Source organism: Hirundo rustica, chromosome 14 (assembly GCF_015227805.2).
Source record: "Hirundo rustica isolate bHirRus1 chromosome 14, bHirRus1.pri.v3, whole genome shotgun sequence".
In the NCBI taxonomy this organism is placed as follows: domain Eukaryota; kingdom Metazoa; phylum Chordata; class Aves; order Passeriformes; family Hirundinidae; genus Hirundo; species Hirundo rustica.
This window is the reverse complement of record NC_053463.1, coordinates 6,585,658-6,612,308: the sequence shown is the minus strand read 5'-3', so window position 1 is coordinate 6,612,308 and position 26,651 is coordinate 6,585,658. Positions and strand designations below refer to the sequence as shown.

Below are 26,651 nucleotides of genomic sequence, written 5' to 3'. Positions count from 1 at the left end.
GGCCAGGGTTCCAAGCAGCTGCCGGGCTGTCTTGGGCACTGGGCAGGCTGCAGGCATGGGTGTCCCCAGCCCCATCAGGAGAGCTGCCCAAGCAGAGGGAGAGCTCAGCAGGGAGCTGAGCTGACAACTCTGGCACCTGCGGGGCTTTTTCATTTTCTGCTCATGACCTTCCTTTTCTCCTTGGGAATCTCCACGGATGAATTTCCCCATCTCCCGGCACCCTCTTCCCTTGGGCATAGCCCTTACCAGGTACAATCCTGTCACCACGCAGCTGCATGCCGGTTATTCAGGCTCAGACCCCTGCTCACACTTGGCAGGCAGGGGTGCAGCAAGGGGACAGGCACAGAAACAGGTAGTGTGGATAAACAGAGATTTGTCCGGCATCCTCTGTCTCCCACCTTGTATTTTGTTTGATTCCCTTGGGGCTATGAATATTTAATGCCTCCTCTCTCTCACTTGCTTTCAGCCTGATACAACTTCCAACATATTTGGGAATGTTAGGAATCAGGGAGGAAAAAAGTAGCATTCAGGTGAGAGATTTTGTAGGAGTTTTTACTCCTAGTCCCTTTTACTGCATCTAAATCAGCTGAGCCCTATATGGAAACATCCTCCAGACTCAGTGTGAGCCAGGGGAGATAACAACCCCAGCACTGAGTGCAGACGCTGCACTGTGTCACTCTTATCTGCCAGGCCAGCAAACGCCACTTTGCTGGTCCTTTGCCTGTCTCCAAGCTCTGTGGGCCAATCCAGTGTCTGCCAAGAGTGTCACCTCACCTGGCCAGGGCACAGTGCAAACAAGGTCTGATGGGCTGGTCAGCATCTTTTCTGTCTGTGTCTCTTGAGGTCTTGTCTACTGACACCGCTTGCTCATCTTATTCCCCAGTTATCCCTCCCCACCGCTGGCCTCTGCAGACATCCCCTGTGCTCCAACATCTGTGCCTGCTCCGGTTTTCTCCAACATACAACCCCAGCTTTTCTGCCTTCCTCTTCTGGAAGAAACATATATCCTCCCGTTTCATCTCGCCTGGGAGGGATTTGGGGGTCTCACTCCTGCGACCCCACGGAAGCCAAAGTATTCTCAGGGGGATTAGGTGAGTTTGGTGTGGATGGGGCCAGCATAACCATAAGCACATGGTCCGGATATGTTCCCTGCTTGGGGAAGTCCCAAAGCCTGTGGCTGCCAGGAGCCAAGAAGGTATAAGAGGGAGCAGCTGCTCTAAATATAGGCTGATCCTACAAGTATCTATTACTGACCATAGTCAGGGAGAGCCGTGCTGGCCAAACCCCTCCAGCTCGGAGCTGAGAGCCAAGGCAGGAGCAGGACACAGCTTCAGTTCAAACCCCAGAGCAAGGTGCAGCCAAAGCTTTCCCAATAAAGCAAAGTTTCCCTGAATGGAAACAGCTCTCCCTAGTATATCACCCAGTGCTGTGGATGTGGTGGTGTCCTGGGGTCCCGGGCCTGCCCTTGACTGCCCGTGCACAGCTTTCCAAGTGAGGCTCTCCCGCAGGCACGGTGCAGAGCACGGGTTTGTTCCGCCAGGAACTGCAGCACGGCATTCTCATGGGAGATGGAAAGACCCCACCTTGCTGCAGGGAACACGTACAGAGGACAGCAAAGCCCTCGGCAGCTGGGGTGCCTCTCCCCGGGCCCGGCTGGACGGGGCAGTTTTGCCTCGTCCAGCAGCGGTGCCTCCTCTTCCTCACGCCGGGCTGCTGTGCAGCGGCACCGGCCCCTGCGTGGGTAAGGAGCCACCTTTGCTGCGCGGAAGGGAAGCTGCAAGCCCAAGTTTCCAGGCAGCAGGAGCAGTGGAGGGGGGTGAAAGGAAAGAGGGTGTGGGGTGTGGGGTGGTGAGGAGCCTCCTGGGTATAAATAGCAGCACATTGGGCTTGTTAGCATCTCGTGCTGTTAACCCCTTCCAGCCTTTGCAGCTCTGAACCTGCCACTGCCAGGGGCGGTGTAGGGTTGGGGGACAAGGACAGGGACGGGTGAGGGGTTCCGGTCCTCGGAGACCTTGCCAGCCCCACGGGAAGGTGATGGAGAGGGAAGGGGGGAAGACACTGGTGGGAAAGGGCTGTGACCAGGCTGGGATCCTGGAGATCCTGCAGGTGCCATCCTGCAGGTCTCATGCGGTGAATTCCTCCGGGTTTAGTACTTCTTCCTATTCGAACACTTTGCAGGCTGTTTCCTTCAGGTCGCGGCAATCCCCGCATGTATTTTGGTGCAAAGAGGAGAGGCGGGACGCCCCGAAGGACCCCTGCAGGACAGCTCCTGGTCCTGCTGGAGCGGAGGCTGGGGAATGCTGCAGGGTCCGGCACCTCGGCAGTGAAGGGGAGACCTGACACGCAGCCGTGTGCCCGAGACAGATGGAAGCAGAAAGTCTTTTAGGGAACTGAAATATTTATGGGACAGGAGCCACATGGCTCGTCCCAGTGGCCCTGGATCTAGCTCCCTGGATCTGCTGCAGCAGCTCCTGGGGAAGGATGGATCCAGGTCACCGGAGCAGTGAGGGGGCCAGGGAGGAGCTCAGCCACAGGGGAACCCTCCCAGCTCCCGACTGTGGGCTGAGAGGGCTGCAGAAACCACCAAATGCTTTCCCCAAAGCTGCAGGATCTCATTGGGGTTGCTGCCTCCTGGGGTGCAGCAGAGGGAAGAGGGGATTCATCCAGATCATCCACAGGGAGCAAGAGCCTGCATCAGCATCACTTCCAGGATGGAGTTTGGGATTTTTTTTATTTTTTTTTTTTACTGCAGTTTTTTCCCCTCCCCTCTCTCCCTCTCTCTTCTTCTGGCCTATTTTTGTCTTTTGCAGGGGCTCAGGAGTTTTCCTGAAACAGCTTTTCCGAAGGAGGCTACTTTCAGATGGACGGTCGGTGGGAAAGTCTTCGCTTCCCCCCCGCCATCGCTCCTCCTACACGCCCCGCGCTGCTGCTGCTGCTGCTCCGAGCTGCAGCCGCCTTTTGGAGCATGCAGAGCAACGCGGCACCCGAGCGGGGGGAGAGCAGTAAAAATAGCCTCTCGCAGCCTCCTGGGGCTCCGCTTCTCCCTGAGGGAGCTATGGCCAAGTGGGTTAGTCCGGACCTGCTTCAGCCCCCCTGTGCCCAGTGGGGGCCTTTTTTCCCATGACCCCGTTTGAGGACGGTGTTTCCCCTGAGGAAGAGGAGGGATGGCTCTGCAGATCAACCAGGCAGGACGACACCGAGCCCTTCTCGGCCTCTGGGACAAACAGTCCATGCTGCTGCAGACAGGGCTGGATCATGGATGGAGGCACCCTAGCCCTGGCTGGGACACGGGAGGGCAGCTGGGCAGCAGAGCCAGGTATGGAGCACCGGCAAGGGAGGTGCAGGGTGCAACTTACCAATGTTGGGGTGCTTCAGGAGACGGCAGATCCGGGCTTCTCGCTCCAGCTTCTGGTGATCTGAAAGAGGCAACGGCCCTAAAATAGGATCTGGGGAAGGGAATCAGTGGCTCTCTAGGGAGATGTTGGCACAGGAGACCTGAGGGGACATAACAGCTTTTTTTTTTTTTTTTTTTTGCGAAAGAGTTACGGATTTTGGGATAAGTTCAGCATTGGGGCCCAGTGGGCACTATCCCTGCACAGATGCATTCCTTGGCTAAGCCCCTCAGGCACTGATGCCATGGGCAATCTTGGGTTTGGAATGATCCCTTGCTCCCCCTCTCTCTTCTCTTTGCTGAACAATCTCTGATCACCTCCCAAATACCCTGGATTTGTCTGGGTTATCCTTGCTGGCAGCACTGTTCCTTTTTCTCCTATTCATCCAGGCACAGGCATTCAGCCAGGACATTTCTGGCCCCGCATTGTGCAATTTGAGCAATTGAAGGCAGAGAGAACCAGTGAGAGGTGTCAGGATGAAATGAGGCTATGGGCTTCACTCCCCCTCACCATCGTCAGCCATTCCACACCAGGGCTTTGCTCTCCTACACTGCAGAACCCTATCTCAGAACCGGTGCCTGTCTCCAAACAGGAAGCACAGGTCCCACTCCCCAGCTTTCAGCAGGCTTTGGGATGTGAGACAACAGAGCTCTGGGCAAAGCAAGTTGAGCCAAGCCAAAAAATCCTCCACCCTGGGACAGCTCAGAATGAATCTGCAAATCATTTTGTTTCTTCCTCTGTGCTTCTCTCCTTGCTCACACCTGACCCAGCCACTCTACGTGGAGGTGCCTGACTGGAGGCATTTTGTGCAGGAACTCAGCAGCCAGGACAAGTAGGGATATAATTAGGGCTGCTGTCTCTCAGTGCTATCGCTGCCACCTTGCAGGTTCACACCCCAGAGTCTCGCTCTGCATCAAACCAAACCTGGGCGTCTCCGACCGCTGAGACGCGAAAGCAACACAGCTCCTTCTCCGTGGGGCTGCAGCCTCCCCCAGGGCTCAGGATCCTGTCCAAGAGGCACCCTGGGGCTTGGGGTGGGTTCTGCAGCCTGTACTCTGTGAGCTGAAGGCTGAGATAACCTTGGTGGCCTCATTCAGCTCCCCATGTTGTTCCCCCGATGGCTGACGACCTTCCCAGGGTGGGACAGGGTGACAAGGAGAGGCTGGAGTTCAGGCTGTTCTCACAACTAAGGTCCGTTGTGGGGTGGATGATGGGCTTGGGATGGAGGGACAGTGGGGCAAGCACTTCTCTGGGGAGGTGGGTTACAGCCTCTCCTGCCCCACAAACCCAGCTCTTGCACACAGCCAATCCCCAGTTTTCCTCCAAAATCTCCACCATCTCTCCTCCCGGCCCCCCGGTGTTGGCACCAGGAGATAGCTAAAGAAACAGACCATGACTGGGGATGTTTTGCAGCTTCTCCCATCTTCTCCCCACTTCTCTCCTTCCTGCCCTTTGTTTCTGGGGAAGCGCCATCCTCCCTGCCAGCACTGCAGAAATGGGGGGTTCCAGACCATTAGCCAAAGTCGCTGGTGATTCCAGCTGGCAGAGCAGGGAAAATAACCCCAGTGAAGCTTCTCCAGGGGACTGTGGCACTGCAGGGACAGCACAGACCCCAGGAGAGAAAGGAGAGGGGCAAACTGCTGGAGGAGGCTCGCGGAGGCAGAAGGGAGCAAAGGGAGAGTGGCTCAATCTGCTGCTCCAGGCAGCCCTGAAAACTGGGAGGCGTTTGCCAGCTGGGGAACACGGGCAGGAGCCAAGGGCTGAGCCCAGCACTGCACACCCTGCCCAGAGCCCAGCCTTTGGCTTTGAAGGAAGAAAATGATCTACATCCCTGAAGAGGGGCAGGAGTCAGTGCTGCAGGACCTGAGGAGCTCAGTGCCGGTGCTGTGCCGCTTTGACAGCACTGTGGGAGAGAGACACTGCGACGTACTGGTTTAATTCCAGGTCAGAAAGGAGCTTGTCACTCTTTTCTGCGTTTCAGTTTTGCCTTCAGAGGTCAGCAGTGGAACTGGGAGAGACACCGAGGGAGGTTAATTAAACCCTCCTGGCAGGGTGCTTCCTCCCAGCACATATCCTGCACTCCTGACAGCCAGGGAGGAGATGGGGCAGGGACGTGGCATCTGCTGCCTCATCGCAGCTCCTCTGCCAGGTGCCTGGGGGCAGAGGGGTCCCTGGCTTGGGACAAGGGCTGGGTGGTGACTTCTCTGCTGGCTCTTCTCAGCCTCACTCTGAGGAGCAGCCGGGACAGACCCACCAGGACAGACCTGCAGCTCCTCTTCCAGCAGCAAACAGCCAATGTGCTCCACCAGAGCAGATGGCAGCAAAGGGTGAGGGCCCATTTCCAGGCAGAAATGAAGTCAAACCCCACCTGAAGGGATTTCCCCTTTCATTGATGTAGGTATATGAGTAAGAAAGCTTACAGACCCCAGAGCAGGGATGGGGTGGCAGCAGGGACCCTCTCAGAAGGTTATGCTCCCAAAATAACCGTGCTACCCTGCACCCAAAGCTGGCACTGGTCTGAATTGTTGCAAGGCTGTAACCATCATTTTGCTGCAATGTGTGTGCAGGGTGGTGGGGTGTCAGGGACAGAAATGGGGTCCTCTGGCTCCTGAGGCAGATTGGGGGGCTGGGAGTTCCCCTGAGCCTTGGCACAGCCAGGTTGCAGATGCGTCCCTGTGATGGGATGGGATGTGGTGAGCAGCCTCCAAAACACCTCCTTGGGATGTTCACCCCATCCATCAAGGAGCTCAGTGTGTGCCCCAGGCAGGACAGGGTGGGATGAGGGGATCCCCATCGCGATCAAAGACCCGCTCACCTCATTGCACATCAAAGGCCTCATCCCAGCGCCATGCAGAGGGGACAAATTCCCCAGTACGTGAGCCCTGCTCACCTTCCCCAAAACACCCTCAGTGCTTACCTCGAGCAGAGAGCTTCTTGGTGTTGATGATCTTGGCCGCGTACTCCTGTCCTGCCAGCACCTTCACGCATCTCCGGACAATGGAGAAAGCGCCCCTGGAACAGAAGAAGCCAGGGGTGAACGGGCACAGCTCAGCCCTCGGGTGGCTGTGGGGTGAGGGGCAGCCACGGCATGGGGACAAGGATGGGGATAGGTGCTGACTGGGGCAGGGACTTGGGCAAAGCACAGAGGGATCTCAGCTGGCTTCCCTGCACCACACTGTCCTTGAGGAATGATGAGAGGAGGCACATGCAGACCTAGAGATGAATGTGGGTTTCACCTCTCCATGCTCCTCTGGCACACCCCAGGCACCGTGCACTTTTCCTCCTCTTCCCCCTGCCTTTGCCCTACCTGTTGCCAGGAGGGAAGGGGCAGTGATTGACCAGAGGCTGCTGGTTCCCAAGGGAAACCGTGATGGCTGCAGCTGCCACGTAGCTCTCGGCCACTTCAGGCTGTGTGGCTCTGCCCGTTCTAGACCTTTCAGTCACAGCAGGACTTGGCAGCTGTGAGCAGTGCCAGATCCTCCTCCCTCCAAAACTGTCACCCAGGCCGGGACGGCCCAGGGCACCGTGCGAGGACGGAGCCCAGCTGCAGAGGGATGGATGCTGCTGCACCTTGCACACGCACGAGCCAATGTGCAAAGCTCTCCTGCGGTCTGGCAGGCGAGAGAGCACGAGTGCTTGGGACGCTCCAAAGGCTCCTGTCTGCCCTGGTGCCCCATGGCCCAAGTCCTGCCAGCTCGTGGCACTGCCAGTGCCGGCGCAGTGCTGGGAGCTGCAGCGCCGCAATCACACACACGTGCACGCTCCAGCCCTGCTGAGCACAACCTTTGTGCCAGGTTCCCCTTCCTACCAAGCCTCTCCAAACGCTAAAATAACAACTATCAAAAGCAATCCCACCTCCTGCCCCACCTCCCCCCACTCCCCTTCACCCCACTCCAACTCCTGCCGAGGAATAAAAGGCCGCGGGCTGGCGAGAGCGGCGGATAATTGATTTTAGCGGCGGGGGTGGGTGGAGACGGGCAATTTGGGTTTGAATGTGATTTTTAGGAGAGCAGGCGAGCAGCGGGTGTGGAGGGATGGGGATGGAGCCCCAGCAGAGCTGGCAGCCCACGCACCCAGTGCTGCCGCGCAGAGCATCGCTCACGGCACGTGCTAGGCAGGAGTTGGGGGAAAACATCCTGGTGCTTCCCAGCTTCCCCGTCCTGCCATTTAATCCTGGCTGCTGAAAGAGCTGAGTTGTTAATATGCCTGAATCCTGGGGAAGAATTAACTGGAAAGGGTGGGCAAAATGTTTCATATCCAGCTTGCCATAGGCAGGCAGACCAGAGCTCTTGGCAGTTCTGTGGTCCCCCTCTCTTCATCCTGATGGGAACCCCACACTGTGTGGGGTTTGTGGGCTCCTGTGGATCCCTGGGAATCATCTCCTCTATTTTTTTTTCCCCCAAAGACGTGTGTGATGTTTCTGCAGTGGTAGGACAGTCTGCACCAGAGTGCAGCAAACAGGGATGTCCCTCTGCCCCAGCTTGGGGTTTCACTGCAGAACCCAGCATGAGGCATGAGGCTGGAGGGCTGGAGGTGTCCCAGATCCACTGGAAGCTGGGGACTGATGGCCACTCCTGGTCCCAGTATCCACAGGCACTTGCCCATCTATTTATTTGAACTGAACAGCGAAAAATGGGGAGCCATGGGAAATGGATGTTTCACTCCCCCAGCTGCATTCCTGGCTTTTGGCTCCTCCAGACCTTCCTAACAGAAACCAAATGTCTGTTTGTAGTCTGTAAAGGATAAGCAAAACCCTATGTGCCTGGAGGGTGGGTGGAACATGCAACACTGGATGCAGGTGCAGGATACCCAGGGGTACAGCATGCTTGCCATGCTCCCATCCTTGTTCCAGCTGGGTCCTTCAGCAGGTCTGCACTGGCCAGGAACCCCCACACTGGGTGTTTGACCCTCAGCCAGGCTCTACTCCCTGTGCCAGGCTGCTCCCTTGCAACTCAGTCCCATGTAGGATTTTTCCAGCCTAGGGGGAAAAAATCCTCCCTTTGCTCCATCCAAACAGAGCATCTTCATGGCAAAGGCAGCATCCCCTTCCACACCAGGGGCTCATGGAGCACTGCAGGCTGTGCTGGGGGTGCCAGGCAGGGAGCTCAGCCCCCCTGAGCCACAAGAAACCCCTCTGGAAGGAAGGAACCCTGTCCTGTTCCCTGGCCATGAGCAGCAGCGTGTCCCTTTGCTCCCAGGGTGCTGGGTCTTTGGATGGGGATCACCCCAACCCTGGTGGCAGCTGAGGACCCCCATCTCTGCCTGGCTTGGATGAGACAGCGCGTCCCAGTGTGAGCAGGGGACGGGTACATCACCGGCAGGACCATGGGTACAGACCGTGTCCTTGTCACCCGGCTGCCTGCCAGCACAGGGCGATGTTGGACGCGCAGCCCCGAGCCCTGGCACTGCTGAGCCCCAGCCCTACAGTCTCTGTCCCTGGGTCCCCGGGCCAGGCGTGACCCCATGCCTGCTCCCCACGGCCTGCCCCACCAGCTCGAGCGGTGGCTCTGCCACCAGGATGCTCCTCTTCTCCCTTTTTCACACCTTCCCTGCCAGCGCCCGGCTGTGCTGCTGCCGCCCTCCCTCTCTTCAACACCTCCTCCTCCTCCGAGGCATTTTATCTCCTTTCTAGAGAGAAGAGTGTGGGCTGGGGATTTTTTGTTCCTTTTTTTTTTTTTTTTTTTTTTTCCTTTTTAATAAGCCCCCTCTCCCGCAGCTCGGGGAGCGGAGGGGCTGATCCTACGGCTCGGCACGGTGATTGTCTCCAGCCTCTCCCTGAACCTGCTGCGGAGGCGGATTTGGAGGCGCCCATGGAGCTGCACTTCATGTTTGTCCTACTCCGGGGGGCCGTGGGCAGGATCTTCTCCCTGTCCCCCCCGCTGCCCCCCGCCCTCCGCCTGATCCCTGCTGCCGGCGTGGGGGATCGGAGCAGCCCTTCGCTCGCTCAGCTCTGCGGGGGCCGCCGCAGGAGTGGGTTTTCCCCAGCTCCGTGTCCCCCGCTCGGGACAGATGTCCTCCCGTGCTCGGGAGGTGCAGGGATGTGCCAAGGGCTTGTGCCTTGCTGGGCACACCGCAGATCTCCCTCCCCTCCTCCGCCTGCCCCCAAAGCCCGGCCGTGGTGCTGCCATTGGGTGTGTGGCACCTCAGCCCCTCACCTGCCCGGCGGTCAGGATGGGTGAGAACGGCAGAGAAGCAGGGTGGGTGCGGCAGCCTGGCACCCGGGCTGGGGACACACCGTGTTCCCCGCAAAGGACCCCCCCCCAGTCCCCCGGGGACAGCAAACTCAGGATGGACCCTCTCTGCTCTGAATCCTTGCAGGACGCTGCTCCCTCGCAGGGTCTGGTGCGGGGAGAGCCGCCCTGCCCAGCCCCGCCAGGACAGACCCTCCCCGCCCGGCACCGGGAGCATCTCTCCGGAGGAGGAACGACACTTCCCAGCGCGAGCAGCTGCCGCAGCAGAGCAGAGGCGCAGCACTTCGTCCTCGTTTCCCTCTCTAAGCCCATGAAGCAGAAATTTCCCCACGGGAAGCCGCTGATTTTTGAATGTGCCAGGATGTGCTGGAAACCATCCCAGTGGAAAATCCCCAACTAGCCCCACATCACCTTGGCTAAGCTGGTGATGCCCCTAACTCGGGAACAGCTCCGTGCTGCTGTTCTACCTGCCCTCTCGATGGATGGAGAAGCTGTGGGATGCACCGAGCTGGGGCTGCTGCCCCTGCATCACCCCAGAGCTGGGGTGGTCGGGGGCGATTCTCTCAGGGGCCGGTGAGCTGCTGCGCCAGCTCTGCTCCTTTATCCCTGTTAAAATGTGTCTGTCCAGGTGCTTTTACACCACGGTGCTGGGCACTGCAGGCATCCCCAGAGCCTGGGTGCTCAGCCCTCCTGTCAGCACCCACCCAGCAAAGCGTGGCAGCCCAGATGCCTTCGGGAGCCCTCCTGGTCCTCCCCCATCACTCCCGGCCTGCGAACTCCCCTCCACATCCCCACTGCCACCTCAGCCCAGCCAGAGCCCCACAGCCTCACCACAGGCACGGAGCTGCCGCTGCCTCACCTGCCCAGCCCCTGCCACCACCACAAAGACCTAGAGCCCTGAAAAGCCAAGAAAAGGCTGGAAAAAGCAGGTCCCACATCCCACCTTGCCACCAGCTCCCCGGTGGGTGCCCATCCCCCTGCCTGCAGTGCCAGCAGGGGCTGTCCCCGCTACAGGGACCCACTCCCCAACCCAATCCCCTGCTGTCCACCAGCTCCTCTCTGTCACCCTGATGCCAGCGGGATGGATGTGAGTGTCCCGTGACAGGGGGGGTCCATTTGCCTCCAGGGAGATGCACTTGGTAGCAGCACCCTGGTGCCACAGTTTTGCTGGGGAATGTGAGCAGCATTCAGCCTAACCAGCACGAAGTCCTCTGTCTCAGCCTCTCCATTTCCCTATCTCTGCCCTCTCCCTTCTCCCTCACCCTCATTTCACTCGCCCACGTGCCTGTGGGCACACTCCTAGGCACGGGCTGCTCTGTGCCAGGGCGACACAGGGCTGTGGGCTTGGAGCATCCCTGTGCCTGTGGATGGACAAAGCCTCCCCTCTGGAGCACGGGCACCCCGAGCCCACCACAACACTGCCAGCCACTCCGAAGGGACGGCAGCCACACGGCCCAGATTTACACCCCAGCTCCAAAAAAAGGCACAGAAACCAAAACAGAGGCACATGTCTGCTCACTCCTGCGCCCGTTTTACAGCCACACGCTGGGCGGGACGCGGAGCATCCCTGCACTCGGGGAACCTGGCATCCCCTGCTCCACCCTGGGGTGCTCAGCGCTCCCCGGGATCCCCTCACCGTGCAGAGGCAGTTCTGTTTGCACACACACACACACATGCACGGATCCAGGCACACCTGGAGCACAGGAGCTGAGCCCTCCCTCGCAGGAAAGCAGGGTCAGACGGGGCTACGGCTCGCCCGCACTGGGACGGGGCTGGGGAATATCCTGGATCTTTCCAAAAGCCACCAGGATTCTCCGGGGGCTGCCAGGCAGACTGGGTCTCCTGCAGGTCTAGTCAAGCCCCGGTGAATCCACACAGATAAATTCCCTAAAGAAATGTGAGGGGTGCCCACTGCTTGGGCTTTCCCCCTCAGCTGTCCTGTCCCTCCGCCTGGCTGGAGAACTTCCCAAGGGAGCTAGCAGCCTTCTTTTCTGGGAGCAGCTTTTCCATAAGAGGGGCAGCTGAGCCCTTCCCAGGCAACTCCAGACCTCTGGGGTGTCCCAAGCCCCCAGCCAAACACCCATCAGCAGCCCCTGAGCTCAGGTAGGGACAGAAAAGCAGGTCTGGGGCTGGGAGCCCCCATCCTCACTCGCGTGCCCTCTCCGATTCCCACTTCATTCTCTCCGTGCCCATCTCCTTTCCCTCATCTCCAGCAGCTCCCAGCATCGCCGAGTCTGTCTCCCAGCCAGGGCACAGCCCCGCTCTGAGCATCCCAGCCCCATCTCCAACTTACTTGCCCAGTTCCTCAAAGAGCTGGTACTCCTCAGTGAAGCGGTTGCAGGTGATGGTGGCCATCCCGAGGGGCTGGAAATGCTCCCTCCCGGTGCGGAATTTGGGGCAAGCAGCTCTCCTCTCGCTCCCTCCCTCTCCGTGTGCTCCCGGGGCTCTCTCCTCGCTGAGGTAAATAAGGGAATATATTTGATTGACAAGCCCAGAGATAATGATGAGGGCAATTTGTCTTCTCAGCTTCACAAGCCTTCGTCAGCATCCCCGTCCCCATGGTGACCACCGCTGCCAGAAACGCCCTGTTTCTGTTGCCGGGGCAACTGCTTCCCAAACCCGCCGCCCTCCGTGGGGACCAGGGCCCTGCTGGGGACCCGGCCCGGGGGCTGCCCGGGGGTCACCCACCTGCTGCAGAGCCGGGGGATAGCTAAAGTACAGCTATTAAAGGCAAATCAAAGGCTGTGGCAGTGGTAAAATAATTGGGGCAAAAGAGGTTTCCATGGAAACCGTGGTTTCCATGTTGCAGGAGGATGCTGTCACCCCAGCAACTGTTTATTTCCCACCACCCCCCCCCCCCGAAAAAAAAAAAAAAAATGCAGGCCCTGCTGGTACCTGCAGCACCTTTCCTGGGGGCCCCGGGGGCTGTGGGATGGGCACACGTTGTGGCAGGAGGGAGCAGATGGAGCAGAAGTGTGTCAGGAGAAGCTGGAGAAACCATGGCAGGTCCCCAGGTCCCCACACCGTCCCGCCTTCAGCCAGGGTCCCCAGGGGGGCTGGTCCCAGTCACACTGAGGGGGGGCTTGCTGCTCCCCACTCCCCCCTTTGCCCACTGCGTCCCCCCAAGAGCCCTGGGGTTCCCATGGCGCAGTTCCTGAGTGTCCCCCAGAGAGGAGTGAGCAGCCTGGCCTGAAGCTCAGCTAGAGGGGAGCAAAAAGGCTGTGTCTTGGGCTGCTGTGTCTATGTGGTACCCAAGCCAGGGTAGAAAGGGGGGAGTTTCAGAGTGGGAATAGGAGGAAGGTCTGGCTCCCCAGTCCTTGGACTTTTTGTTGCTAGGTCGCCTCTCTGCTGCGCTGAACACAAGAAAGCACGAAAAGCACAGTAAAAGTGGAGTTGTGAGGTCCAAAACCTCAGGGAAGGGGTTTCCTTCTGAGTCCCCACCAGCCCTCACTAGGGAGCCAGCACCACCCCCTCCATCTACATCACCCCTTGCACTTTCCACCTGCTGACTTCCTCCAGAAGAGCTTTCTGCTAAGCTTTTGTCCCGTTTGTGGATGATTTTGCAGCAGCAGGACCCCTCATCACAACAGGAGAAGGGGCTCCCCGTGCCGGCCGGGAGGGCATCGCCTTTGGCAGCGGAGATGGATTGAGTTCCCTTTCAGGCTGCCATGGAAGGGTTAAAAGGAAAAAAAAAAAGGTTCTAACCAGACAAAAATAAGGAGAAATCTTTGAGAGGGGAGAGAGGAGGAGCAGAGAGGGAGAGAAGAAAGGAGGTGGAAGTGGAGGAGGACAGCAAGTGGCGGAGTGAGGAAGAGGAGGGGGAGGAGGAGAAAGGTCTAATGGCTTTTCCATTAATTGCACCGCTACCCGCCTTCATCCCCACCTTGCCTCCCTGCACCCAGCCTCCCGCTCCTGTCTGGTCCCATCCAGGGGACCCTGGTGGCAGAGCAGGGACTGATTCCCAGCCGTGGATGGGCACAGAGGTGGGACCACAGTCTCCAAGGGTTGGCGAGCTCCAGACCCAACCTGGCCATGCCCTGGCACGGGCAGAGCACACCAGGCCCTCTCACCTGGGGTGCGGGCAATACACACGTGCCATCTGTGCCCCGGGGACACGATGGTCCCCAAACTGCCTCCAGGCATCTGCACAGCTCCTCCCCTCCACGTTGCTCCCACCAAAAGGGGCTTTCATTCCCCACCCCAGGGCTGTGCCAGGAGGCGGGGGGCTGCCGAGGGAGCCGGTGCATCCGGATGTTTGTGGGAGCGCTCTCCTCCTCCAGCGTTTTGCTGCCAGCCCCCAGCAGCCCCTTGGAGCCCCAGAGGCAAGAGCAAGAGCCCCCCACTCCCAAGACCCCACGGATGCCCGTGGGTGGCTCTGTGCCCCCGCCTCACTCCCACCTCCCACCTCCCACGCTGATGTTCGTGTCCCCGTGAGCTCCGCAATGTGACCTGCCCCCTCCCCGTGCCCACCCCCACACTGCCACACGTGCTCAACCCCACACGCGTGACTCTGCGTGCTCCGGGAGCCAGCAGGAGGGATCTGTCCCTTCCCTCCCCCCGCTCCGGGGCCCCTGCTGCACCCCTGGCACCCCAAATCCCTCACCCGGGCAGGGGGTGATGGCAAACCCCTCCACGAGGACCCTGCCTCCCTCCCCAGGGTTCTCCTGCCTGGCTCTTCAGGAAAAGTTTCTCCCTCTCTGCTCTTCTGTCTCTTCAGTTTTGTTTTGGTTTTTTTTTTTTCCTTTTCCTTGACATTTTTCCTTCTGAGGGTAAGGGGGTGTCAGACTTCTCCGTGCTGAACATGCTCTGCTTTGCTGATAATGTTTCCCAAGCAGGAACTGCTGCGTGGTCCCAATCCTGGGGGACAATCCGAGGGGAGCAGGAGCTCTGGGTGGAACCTTCCACCTCTGGGCTGGGGGCTCCCCTGTGGAGGGGAGTAGTCCCGGCCCTCTCCCAGAGGCCTCGGGATATTCTTAGGATGTGCCTGTTCCCTGCCATCCCAAGAATTGCTCCTGCAGGGCTTCAGGAGCGGTGCTGCTCTCCTGCTGCCGTGCTCGGCTCCGGCCACCTGATGGAGACCTTCATCCCCAGCGCTCCTCTCCATCGCTAGGCTGCCTCCCCAAAAAAGCCTCCAGCTCTCCACACCCTGCTCCAGCTCTGCCCGCAGAGCTTTGGTTTCTGCATCCCAGCACGGGGCTGCCCCAGGGTGGGCACCCAAGGTTGGGCGCTGAACCCCAAACACGCCGGATGGGCAGGATCCAGCTCAGGAAGGATCCACGTGTGCTGGGGGGGCTGCAGGGGATGGGGCTTGCAGCAGTGCCTCGCACACCGAACCAGCCGGGCTGCCAGTCACATATTGCAGAGATCCCAAAATTACTGGGACAGTTTCACATGCAAGCTGGGGTCTGGGGGATGTTTAGTTGCTGCCCTCTGGGAAGCTGAATTTGGGGTTATTTTTAGATAAGATTATAAATACCGTGGTGAGGAGAGCTGATTTACATTTAGGGCTGTGTTTGCAAACGTGCCCTGTCTCTACGGGCCCAGCACTTGCTCCTGCAACCGCAGGAAGCTGCTCTTGGCTGAGACAGGGCGTCCTCAGTGCCACCCACTCCCCGATAGCAGGGTTCACAGGCAAAGACCCTCCTGTGGACATGTCCATCATACTCGGGGACACTCAGTAGGTGCCATGTGGCTCCCTGGAACCATCGTGCACTGGATCTGAGTGGGGGGAACCTGCAGAACAACACGTCCTCAGATCACTGGCATGAGAAAGGACACAAGTGCCCCCGATGCAGAACTCCTGAGGTGCTCAGGGCGCTCTGCCACTCTCCCACTGGGGCAGTTTGCTGGGATGCCCATCCCCTGTCCTGACACTGGGCTTCCCTCTCTCGGTGGGAGTTGACTGTGGGGCTGGAGAAGCTCTGACGTACCCCCAGTCCTGCCTGACGTGTCCATTCCTATTCCATCCCCGTCCTATCCCGCTCCCCTCCTCTTCCCAGCCCAGCCCAGCCCAGCCCCACCCTCCTGTTATCCTCCTCCCCGTCTCTATCCCATCCCAACTCCATTCATTCCCAGCCCATCCCCTTCCTGCTCCAGCCAGCAGGACGCAAGCAGCCAGGATGGAGCCAGTCCATGCCGACAGGGGCAGCCACCACCCCTCCATCCCTGGGTGCATCCCCCCGCCCCATCCCGCCCCGGCCCCCATCCCCTGCCCAGCTCCTGCCCGGCTTCGGAGCTGCCTGGGGCTTGCCAGGCGCTTTGAGGGGAGGTTGGGAAGGAGGGGAGGCTCAGCCTGTCTGTGAGAACACATCTCCCGTGTGCGGGGAATTCCACCGCCCGAGCATCTCTCCAGCTGCCTTAACCCCCTGGCAGCCAGAGCGCACGCACAGTCCCGGGGGAATTCAGCTCTCTGAAAACATGGGATTTTGGCACACAGCTGCATTTTTCACAGCACAGACCATTAATGAACGTTGCTGTGATGAGGAGAACACGTGGCAGCAGCTGCATCTCCTTTCCCAGCCCAATGTTCAGACACAGCACAGCTGGAATCAGCGGTGAAGGACAACTGCTGTCCTCGGGCTGGAGGCTCTGCTCTCTCCAAGCACCCAGAGATGCTCCTGACTACTTCTCTTTGGTTTTAGGGACTAAGATATTCCTTCAGCTGTTCCTTCTCTCAAAGATTCGGAATCCAACCCTTTTTAATTAAAATACCGATGACAGCAGATCCGCCAATGTAGCCAGGCTGACTGCAAACCCAGCATCAGCCCAGCAAATCCAAACCTAGAAAGAGGAAGTGAGACCAGACAAACATTTCATGGGGATGTTAGTAAAAGGGAAGGGAGAAAAATCGAGTGTGTTTTCATGGAAATTTCCATTTTTGAAGAAAAAAAATAAAAGGAGGACTAAACTTGGATGCATTTATATAAATATGGAAATGAAAGCCATTTTCCGAGCCTTGTCACCACCCCACGTCCAGCCCTGCTCTCCCATTCCCTTCAGCACCAACTCTCCCTTAGCCAACATTTGTTCCCAAACCCCTGCAGCATCACCCCCTGCTCTCCCCTGGCTTTGGCTCTGCCTGCAGCAGCCTCCTCTTCTTCAGCAAAGCGTTGCTTTATTTTCAGCAACTGGTTGGCTTTGCCAAACGGCAGCCAGTGCCGCAGCCCCGCCGGTGGTGCACATCCCCAGGGACCAGGCTGGCTGATTTGAGGTAGTTTGAAGGTGTGGAGCATCCTCTCGGGGCTCACCTCCACCCAGGTGATGCCATGGGGACCAGTCCTCTTGGAGCAACAGGCTGAGGGTGCAGGGGTGGAGATGGGGCTCTGAAACCAGTCCCTGGGATGTGCCTGCAGGGATGCAGGGAGCCAAGGGGGTGGGATGGCACGGTGATGGGCGTGCACGGAGCAGCAGGGACTGGCGCACACACCGCCACACTCCAGCTTTTCAAACTCTTCCCAGCTCTACAAGAAGAGGCCTCCTCTCTTCTGCCTTGCTGTCAGCTGGTTTTTTTTTTTTTTTTCTCCTTTGTTTCTATAGAAAATCCCAGTACCCCCAAATAATCCAGCTAAGAGTAAGAAAAAAAAAAAAAAATACAAACATGTCATTGCGTTTTCTTCCCTTCCTCATCCCTCTCTCACACACAGGGCTTGAAAGCGCAGTGAAAGGTATTCAGTGTGCACACTGCCAATTGTCACATCTTTCAATGACAGATCTTAAATGAATGTTATTTTGCAAGGGAGAAAAGGGTGGGGGGGGGGGAAAGGAAAAAAAAAAAAAAAAAGAAAGCCCACACTGCTCATCCAAGAGCTGACAAGTCCTAACGGGCCTCATTTTCCCGAGACAAAAATAACTATTTTCAAAATTCACAGCAGGGCCTTCGCCTACACACGCTGCACCAAGAGAAACCTGTGGGGAGAAATGTAAAACACATTGTGTAAATGGAAATGCACCATGCATCCAAAACGATTTTAAAGCTATTTACCCCCTTCCATCCTCGCCAGCTCTCCTGCGGGCGCACGTATATGTGCTCGCACCCCGTCGGAAGCGCGGGGGCCCGGAGCTTTGCCGGAGCTTTCCCTGGCCCCTGGCGATGGGATGGGCTGGCTCCCCACAGCAGCGGATGATGGGGAGGCGTTCTCCTCCCCACGCGTGCGCTGCTGGAAGAGCAGTGCCCATCTGCAGCGAGGGGACGCGGCGCGGTGCTGGCCGGCGAGAGACGTCCCCGTTGCCCCGTCCTCCACTGTGGCTTCAAAGTCCTGCAGCTGCAAAACAGCAGACGGGCTTCTGCAGGGACCTTCTTGAGGTCTTCCCTCTGCCCCAGGTTCAGCAATGGGATGTGGGGACAGGGACAGCTCCAGCACCGGGAAGGGGCAGACGTGCCAAGTGTTTGGCACGCTGGATGTGTAGGATTCATAGGGAGGAACAGGGGTGCCTAGGGGCTTGCACATGAGGGGGCTGTCCAGGCAAATTTGGGGTGAAGGGCTCTGCTGGGTGGCTGAACCATGTGGAGTCCACCACCAGAGCCTGGGGCAAACCTGCCTCCCAAATGTGAGGCCAAAGAGAACCACCTGTCCTCTGAGAGCATCCTCCATGGGCCACAGCTCCTCATCAGGGCTGCTCCTGGACCCCCCGGCCAGTGGGCAGAGGAAGCCACAGCCCCATGAGGTCACTGTAGCAGCATGACTTAGTCCAGCCACGTTGAGCTCAGGTCTGACATCCATGGTCAAAAAATCCATCCCTCCACAAAAAATCAATGTGGTCTTGGGGCAGGCCCCCAAATTCCCAGAGCAAGAGCAAAGGTTGCAGCTGCTTAGCAGCAGGCTGAGAGCCGGGAGTAAATAGAGGGAAATGGAAAGGGTTAATGTGAAGGCAGAGCCCCCCATGCTTCCTCCTGCCCTTGAAATGGCCAACACTTAAACTTGTGATTGGCTGCAGAATCCTTGAGGAAAGGGTCTCTCTCCTTGGAAGCAGCTGTGCAGGGCCAGCCCAGCTCAGCACAGTCATTCACCACCGCCAAGCACCGCAGCAGAGACCTCATCAACCTTCCTCACCCACTGGGAGCAATTCTTTGTGGCCACCACTCCATCCAGGGAGGAGAAGTGTTTTGGAGTGAACCCTGGAGCAAGGGAGAGCAAGAGAGCGCTGCCTCCCCGCCCGTCCTTCTCCCTCGCTCCCACCCCATGGCACTGCAGTCCAGAGCTCCACCCTGGCCAGGATGGGTGGATGCTGGGGGAGTGTCCTGTCAGATGCGGTTGGACATGAGCCTGGTGTTCAGCTTGCGGAAGAAGGAGCGCAGCTTGCAGATCTTGCACTTCTTCTTCTTCTTGTTCCTGCTTTTCAGGGGCTCCCGGCCGCCTTCCCACTCCTCCCCATCATCCTCACTGGCCCAAGGTCCCCAGGCGCCGCCGTTGAAGTCTGGGTGAGCGCGGGGGTTCTCCGCAGGGTACCGCACTGGGATGGCCGTCTGGTTGTAGTGCACCAACCTCATCAGGAGGGTCCTGACCACGTCTGGGCGCTGCTCTGAGAGGTCATAGCGCTCGTAGGGGTCAGCAGTGATGTTGAAGAGCCACACGGACTTCCTCAGGCCATCAGTGAGACGCTCCAGGTTCCACCAGCTCCCTGGGAAGTTGGTCAGGGTCTGTGGGGGTATCCAGTCGCTGTACCCTGGGTCGCCAGTGAGGAGCTTCCACTCCCCAACCCGGATGGAAGCTTGCACGGCCGTGTTCCAGATGCCGAAGCCGTCCTCCAAGGAGCCGTACTTGGCATGGTTGTACAAGGGGTCGATGTTGTGCAGGATTTCGGTGCGTGGCGACTCCTTGCCCTCACTGATAGCAGGCCAGACATCGTAGCCATCCAGGCCTTGGACGTTGCTCAGGTTGCCCCTGGCCAGGCTGACCAGAGTCGGATACCAGTCCGTAATGTGAACCAGTGCCCAGCTTGTCCGACGCTTGCGCTTGATCAGGGGGCTGTGGACAAAACCGATGCCACGCACTCCCCCTTCCCAGTACGTCCCTTTGCGACCCCGTAGCGGCCAGTTGCTTCCCCCGGAGAAGGTCTGCCCACCGTTGTCCGTGGAGAACACGATGACACTGTTGTCATAATAACCATACTTCTTGAGGGCCCAGGTGATGTTCTTCACCGCCTCGTCCATGCAGGTCACCATGGCCGCGTACTTGCGGCGGGCGACGTTGCCCATGGAGCGGTAGCGGTAGATGTACTCCTTGGGGGACTGCAGGGGCGTGTGGACCGCCTGGAAGGCCACGTAGATGAAGATGGGCTCCTTGGGGCTGTGGGATGCCAGGATCTTGCTGACACGCTGGGCGTAGAGGAAGGTGGAATACTTCCCGCTCTGGTCCCAAGCCACGTCCTCCCCTTCGTGCAGGTCGTAGCCGCAGACGCCCGGCCCGTCGCAGTTGTCGTAGGTGTAGTAATCCACGTTGCCTGTCAGGGAGCCCAGGAAGGTGTCGAAGCCCCGGCGAGTGGGCAGGCACTCCTTCTTGTAGAAGCCGAGGTGCCACTTGCCCACCATGTGTGTGGAGTAGCCGGCTTCCTGCAGCTTCTGTGGCAGGGTGACCTGGTCGAGGGGCAGGCAGTTGGGCTGCCGAGGGCGGATGATGGAGTGCTGCAGTCCTGTGTGGATCTGGTACCTGCCAGGAAGAAGAGGCAGAGGTGATGAGGAGCAGCATTGAGTGAGGACGTGATGGCTTTATGTGTTAGAGACCCAAAACAAATGCAGATCTCCATGTCACCCAACCCAGCTCAATGAAGTAAGCTGCAGCCAGGGACAGGGAGCTCCTCATCCAGATGTAAGAACCAAAATCGGATGCAAAGAACACAGAGAGAGTCTCAGTAGGCACCTCACAAAAATGCCACCAGCATTTGTCCCCACTGCTGCCAGCCTGGGGAGGTGGCTGGGCTGTGTCAGGGCAGCACAAGCAAGTGGGTTCATAATGCCCCATCTGAATGTCCCCACCATCCCTGTCCTCCCCTGCTTTGTACACCACAAAGATGTCTAGGACCCCTCAAGAACCATCAGGAGAGAAGGGAGGCCTTTGTTTGGACCCTGGTGGGCTCCAGGCAGTAGGTGACCACATCTATAGGCACCTCCCTGGGGCCCACTCCTCAGCAGGAGGTGGACTGGTGGGATCTGCCTCCTACCTACTCCTGCCAGTGAGTGCTGACCACACAGCACTGCTCCAGAGAAAACCCCACCTATCCTAGGGGGGATAATGGCCCAGGATAAGGGGACACCTGACTGTGCTGCCGTGGGAGAGGGCAATGGAGAAACATCCAGCCTGTGCTGGCCAGTGCAGCACTGAACATGCATGCAAAGAAGGCACAGACCAAGGGCCTCACAGCAAATCTCCACGGGCCAGTGTGTCAGGGACTACCTGGGGACACAGCTCCTTGCCCAGTACCAAACACCTCCTGACTAGAGACCACCCTCTGCCAAAGTGACAACCATTACCCAGCAGCATGCACATTTTTGCTCTTGCCACGTGCTACTGTTTATCCTGTGTGGAAATCAACTGTTCACCCAGGAAGCTTTCTAGAGAAATCCAGATGCGCTGGAGGATCTCCATCCTCTGCAAACACATCGGTCTAGCAGCAAGCTGGGGTTAAGCCCCTCAGACCTACAGAAGGAACCAAAGAGGGACATGAGCAGGCTGTGAGCAGGCGCTGCCTTACCTGCCAGTTATCAGCTGGCTCCGGGATGGGGTGCAGATGGGCTGGATGTAGTAGTTCTCCAGCTTCACACCCTCTGCTGCCAGCCTGTCCAGCGTCGGCGTCTGGATATCTGAGCCGTGATAGCCGATGTCGTGGTAGCCCTGGTCATCGGTCAGAATGAAGATGATGTGGGGTGGCCTGGCGAAGGTGGGAGGCAGTGGTTTCTCCATGGGGTCCGTGGCCACGTCGGCCACCAAACTGGGCTTCATCCAGTCCCAAGATAAATAGCCAAAGCTGAGCAGGCTGACGAGCGAGAAGCCCGTGAGGGCATAGACGGCCATCCCGAAACACCGTGCTGCTGCCGAGGGAGTGAGTTACTGTCCCAGCATCGCCTCAGAGCCACGAAAACAAGAGAGCTCCCCCTCCTCCAGGAGGGCTCCCTGACCTAGGGGATGCTCCCTGCAATCCCCGCAGCTGGTTTTGCGGCAGCAGCTTCCATCCAGGCACACTCGCGTGCACACAAAGAGCTTAATCCGCCGGGGCTGGGTTGCCTTCAGTCAAAGGAAAATAATCGCTGCTCCAATCGCGCACATCTGCAGGGCAGGACGGGCTCCTCGCAGGGACCGGCGGCGGCCCGGAGCCGCTCACCAGCGTCCCGAGGGTTGGAAACACTTCCCGGCTTCCTGGAGTTTTCCCCCGGTGTTCTTTCTTTACGAAGGGCTCCACGAAATCCTCGTCAGAGAAAGTTTGCCGGCTTCTGGTCGGCTCCGGCCCCGCGCCTGCCCGCCCATGCAGGCGGCTCGCTCGGGATACGGCGATCCTCGTCTTTAAACTCCTGCGGAAGAGGGTGCTAAAGTTCAAGCCCAGGGGTGCCGAGCTCTCCTCCTCGCTCTGCGGGCGAGAGCCGCCCTCTTCTTTTCCCAAGCTCCGCTCCAAGGCAGAGTCCCAACATCTGTCCAGGAGTTGGTGTAAGCCGCCAGGTTTATGGGGAGCTGCCGGCTTGGCCCCTCCCAGCTCAGCAGCTCCAGCAAAAAGCTGGGAAGCCCCAGAGCACGCAGGGTCCTGAGTGTGGCATTCCCCGAGCCACCGATGCCTCCCTCCTGCTTGCGCCGAGGCGTGTGGCACATGGATCAGGAGCCTTGGTGGGATGCTCAGCTGAAGCAGCATCCAGCCCGGGAGGGCAGCAGGAAGGGCTGGATCTCTGGGAGGGATTGCTGGGACCAACTGCCCTCACTGACAGGATCACCATCCAAATAAATCCCGATCAAAGAGAAGCAGAAAAAACTTGTTTGAACACCCCCAGTGCTAATAAAACCACCCCGGGAACCTGCAGAGCACTAAGGAGTGGTGGGTGCTGCTGCACCCATTCTCCAAGTGGGGAAACTGGGGCAGCAAAGGGCCATTGTCACAGCCAGACGAGGTTTGGTGGGAAGCAGAGACTTCTGCCAGTGCAGGGGTACCGATCTGAGCTTGGGGTGCTGGGATAAGCAGCCAGTGCCCTGATGCTTCAGGGGGTGTTTTGGCAGAGATGAGCAATGGCCCCGTGCAATTCCCTCTGCAGGGATCAGGAGGCCCTCGTGCCTGGTACGCACCTTGTCCCCCTCACTTTCCCAGAGAAGGACATGGCTCAGGAAGGGGGATTTTGGTAGCACAAAACCTCGCTCACCCCTGTCAGAGCTGGGAGCTGAGTCTGTGGCTGTTTGCAGTCCCAAAATGAGGGGGACCTGAGGGGTCCCAGTACACTGGGCACCCCAATAGCCCCGTCCCAGCCACCCCACCTGCCTTTACAACTGCAGGGCTGTGGTGGGGGCTCACTGGGGGTCTGCAAGGGCTCTGCCTTCAGAAGAGCAGATGAGACAGACAGCTCCAGGACCACTACATGTCCCCCTCCCATATCTCCTCCTTTAGGTCCCCTCCCTGGGCTCCTCCCACACTCCCTGTCCATCCACTGACCCTCCAGTCCCCAAGTGTCCCCCCTGCCCCACGCCAGCCTGCTCCCTAGGACCCCGGACATCATGGAGGAGCGGGGAGGAGGGATCACGAAGCTCCTCACTCCCAGGGACTCCCAGGGAGCAAAGGGAGGATGGGCTCCTCCCTCCTAGCTTTAGACACAGAGAGGCTGGGGTCAAGGACAGGGACCAGGACAGAGCCAGTTCCATTCGGGGCTCAGGGGCTTGCAGGAGCACAGGGAGGGGTGCAGGGGACAGGAGCAGGAGGCAGGGATGGAAAACTGTGTTCTGTACTTTTCCCTGCTGGCAGGAGCCCCTGCTCAGTGAACAGCTCAGAAGGGCTGGGCTAAGCCCTTCAGTGAGGTTTGATTAATCCCCAGGGGTTCATCTCTCATTTCTTCCACCCGCTTCTCTTCTCCCTTTTCCTCTCTCCTTCCCACCACTTGCCTCCCTTTTCTTCCCCAACACCTTTAGTTTTGAACAATATCCTCCTCTTGGAAAAACCTGGAGCTGGCTGAAGGGAAATAGAGGCGGGGGATCCCTGTCTCCAGGGTCCTGTGTTCTCCTGTGCACATGGCTCTGTACACACCCCGAAGCAGAGACAGAGTTATCGCCAGGGCTTGTAATCAGAGCTCTTTCCAAACAATAAATAATGGTCCACTTGGGTGAGTATTACAGATGAGAGAGGAAATTGAAGATGTCAGGCCTGAGACATGGCAGAGAAACTGTGTTCAAGGCAACACAGATCACTGATAAACTATGTCTTGCTTGGGGCCAGAGGATGAGCAGGAGGGAGGTGCAGGAGGGGGCAGCAGAAGGGATGTGTGGCCACAGGAGTGGGTCTGGAGCCCACCTACGAGGAGCAGGGCTGGATCCCACCTCTGAGGAGCAAGAGCAGAGCCAAGCACCTCCTGGGTGTGTGGATTTGCTGCTCCACAGCCGTGTGGTGGGTCACATCCAGCTTACACCCTTAGGATGAGGAGGCACAGGCTGGGATAGTGAACCTGAGTTCAAGCTGCTGTCAGTGGCCAAAGCTCAGAGGGTTGAAAGGAAGGAATGAGGTGGCAGCAGGGACATGGGCACGTGCTGACGTGGGGAGGGGACCTTCTGTGACAGCCAGGGCAGCCAGCTCAGTTAAATCAGTGACGGGCACAGGTTTGCCCCAGGTCTGGGGAGGAAACAGCAGGGTTAACTCAGCTGAGGGAGATTTTCCTAGAGCCAAAGGGTGAATAAATAGTGAATTTGTTGGCAGTGACCCTGCTCAGAAGGTTCAGGGACAGCTGGCTGGGTCTCAGCAGCATATGGACACTTTCTGGGTGCCCCTCCAAGAAATGATAAAAGGATGAAAAGCAGAAAGGGGCACAGTGAAAATACTCCAGAATCCCAGGAAATGGGGTGCAATGGGGCCCTGCAGCCAGCCCCACTGCTTTCATGACAGGAGGCAGGAGGAGGGAGTGGCTAGCAGGGAGGAGGAGGAAGAAATGACAAGTCTGGAGTTTTGGGGTCAGGACGATTTAAGCTGTCTGCACAGCTGCTCTGAGAGTGATTAATGCATCACAAGGTCTAGGGATGGAAAAAGTACTCAGGGCCTGCAGGCAACCCCTCAACCACTCTTAATTCAAGGCAGTGACTCGTCCAGCCTCACTCCAACGTGCCTCAAGAGCCAGGACCTTCCTTGGAGAGCTCCAACGTGTTGCAGAATGGGGAGATTTCCCCTGGCAGCCGGCCCAGCCATGAGCGCTGAGCCAGCCAGCAGACCCTGCCTGCTTTGGTCCTGCATCTGCCCTGGCAAGGACAGCCCCGCTCTTCCCTGTCGCATCAGCTGCTGTGACAGGAGACACTGAATCTCCCTCCCAGCCTGGTCTGCAGTGGCATTACCAGTTCAGGGTGACGGGGAGGCCCAGCAGGTGAGCTGGGTGCTGGATGTGGGGCTGGCAGCAGCGCTGTGGGCAGAGCATCATCACCCACCCGCACCCAACCCAGCCTCCCAGGTGCCTGCACACCCTTCCCGGCTGGAACCAAACTCCCCATGCTGAGGAATCACTCAGCAGCCAGGGTAAAGTCACCGACCAAAGCCCAAAATCATTCCTTTTCGGTGCTTTTACACCCAGGCACACGACCTGCGAGGCATCAAACCCTACCCAGTGCCTGGAGCAAGTCCCTCCGTGTCCCTGCAGCTGGCACAGCTCCTCGCATTTGCACAGCTGGTTCTCTGACCAAACATTTAATTATTAATTTATATATTTTCTTTTTAATTCTTAATTTTATGTGGCCTGGGGCAAGAATGAAAATAAACACAGCCCTTCCTGCTTTTTTTCTTCCCCACTGCCCCCCGGCTCCGGCCGCACTTGCGTTTTGGCTCCGAAAGCGCTCGCTGCAAATGGGGTTATGCAAACAGGCTCCACATATTTCTCTGCGCCTGCGATCTGCCACGAGGGCCACACAGCAAAGTTTAAAACTAAGCCTCAAATCTTTCTTTTTCTTTTTTTTTTTTTTAAACTTTTTTCCCCCCTTTTCTTTATTTTTTAACCCTTCCTGGGGCCATAGCTGTTTCAGCCCTCAATACTGCCTTTCTCTTGCCATCAATGGGGCATTATGGCAGGGGATTTATTGGAAGCAGAACTCCCAGGCTTTACAATGGGAGCTCTGTGCAAGGCAAATATTGCACAATCTGTTTGCACGCCGTCAGCTCACTGCCCTTCCCCTTCGACAGCCCCACTCACGCCTCGGCCTCCGGCCTGCTGAAACAGGACCTTAAAAATCAGAAAAATGAAAGGTTTTTAATAAGTCCCCTCTCTCCTGCTTCAGAGCAAGACATTTGACCTAACAGGGCATCAGGGAGCCTCGAAGAAACACCTCTTGTCGCTGTCGCCTCTCAGATGTTTAAGGGTTTCCACTCTCCCTGGCCAACGTGTGATGTATTTACTCTTTTATTGGCATGATGAAAGAGCCTAGGCAAGTCTAGAGAAGAAGGGAGCAGCCCCAGGAATGGGGGAAGGTTGTTTTGTCTAGAAAGGGGGGAAAAGGCTGACAGAAGGGGTTGGCCACGTAATTTGTGGTGAAGGAAAGAAGCTGGAGGCATCGCCAGTCCCAAGCCTAGGAGAGGTTGGGGCTGGAGGTGAGCACTTCTCCACTGACTTTGGGAGCCTCCAGGTGGTCCTGGACATCATGCCCTCCACCTGGTGAATGGTTCTGTCCTGAACTTCTCCCTGTTATGAGCACTCTTTGCTTCCCAGTGTCTTATCCTCCAGGGACATCCCCAAGGACCATCTTCTCTCCCCGGAGCATTTCAGGCAAGCAGCATTTCTGCCAGGCAGCACCAGGACCTGCCTCCTCCCCACCAGCCCTCCATATTATTTTGCCCCCTCTAGGACCTCATTTTTCCCACACAGAGCCCAGCCCACCTCTCTGCCTCTGGCCACATGGACCCTGTGGATAGAAACCAATTTTCC

The 26,651-nt window shown here is 58.1% G+C and overlaps 2 protein-coding genes across 3 annotated transcripts in view; both read right to left on the bottom strand.

Moving 5' to 3' along the window:
- The window catches only part of CAMK2A (calcium/calmodulin dependent protein kinase II alpha), a 34,207-nt gene extending 21,901 nt beyond the window's left edge, over positions 1–12,306 (bottom strand). Inside the window, exons 1-4 of one of the 2 annotated variants that reach the window (XM_040078657.2) lie at positions 12,272–12,306; positions 11,877–12,038; positions 6,310–6,404; positions 3,357–3,416 (exon numbers count right to left, since the gene is read on the bottom strand). In XM_040078657.2, the coding sequence (XP_039934591.1) occupies positions 3,357–3,416; positions 6,310–6,404; positions 11,877–11,938 (217 nt within the window). In that variant the 5' untranslated portion in view covers positions 11,939–12,038; positions 12,272–12,306. The remainder of the gene's footprint in view (positions 1–3,356; positions 3,417–6,309; positions 6,405–11,876; positions 12,039–12,271) is intronic. The other variant, XM_040078655.2, reaches the window with a different exon arrangement.
- A 6,518-nt stretch (positions 12,307–18,824) lies between these two features.
- ARSI (arylsulfatase family member I) lies at positions 18,825–21,591 on the bottom strand. The gene is made up of 2 exons (XM_040078654.1): positions 21,272–21,591; positions 18,825–20,229 (listed from the first exon to the last, which is right to left on the bottom strand). The coding sequence occupies exons 1-2, from the start codon at positions 21,589–21,591 to the stop codon at positions 18,825–18,827; spliced, it is 1,725 nt and encodes a 574-aa protein (XP_039934588.1).
- Between the last annotated feature and the right edge of the window lie 5,060 nt (positions 21,592–26,651).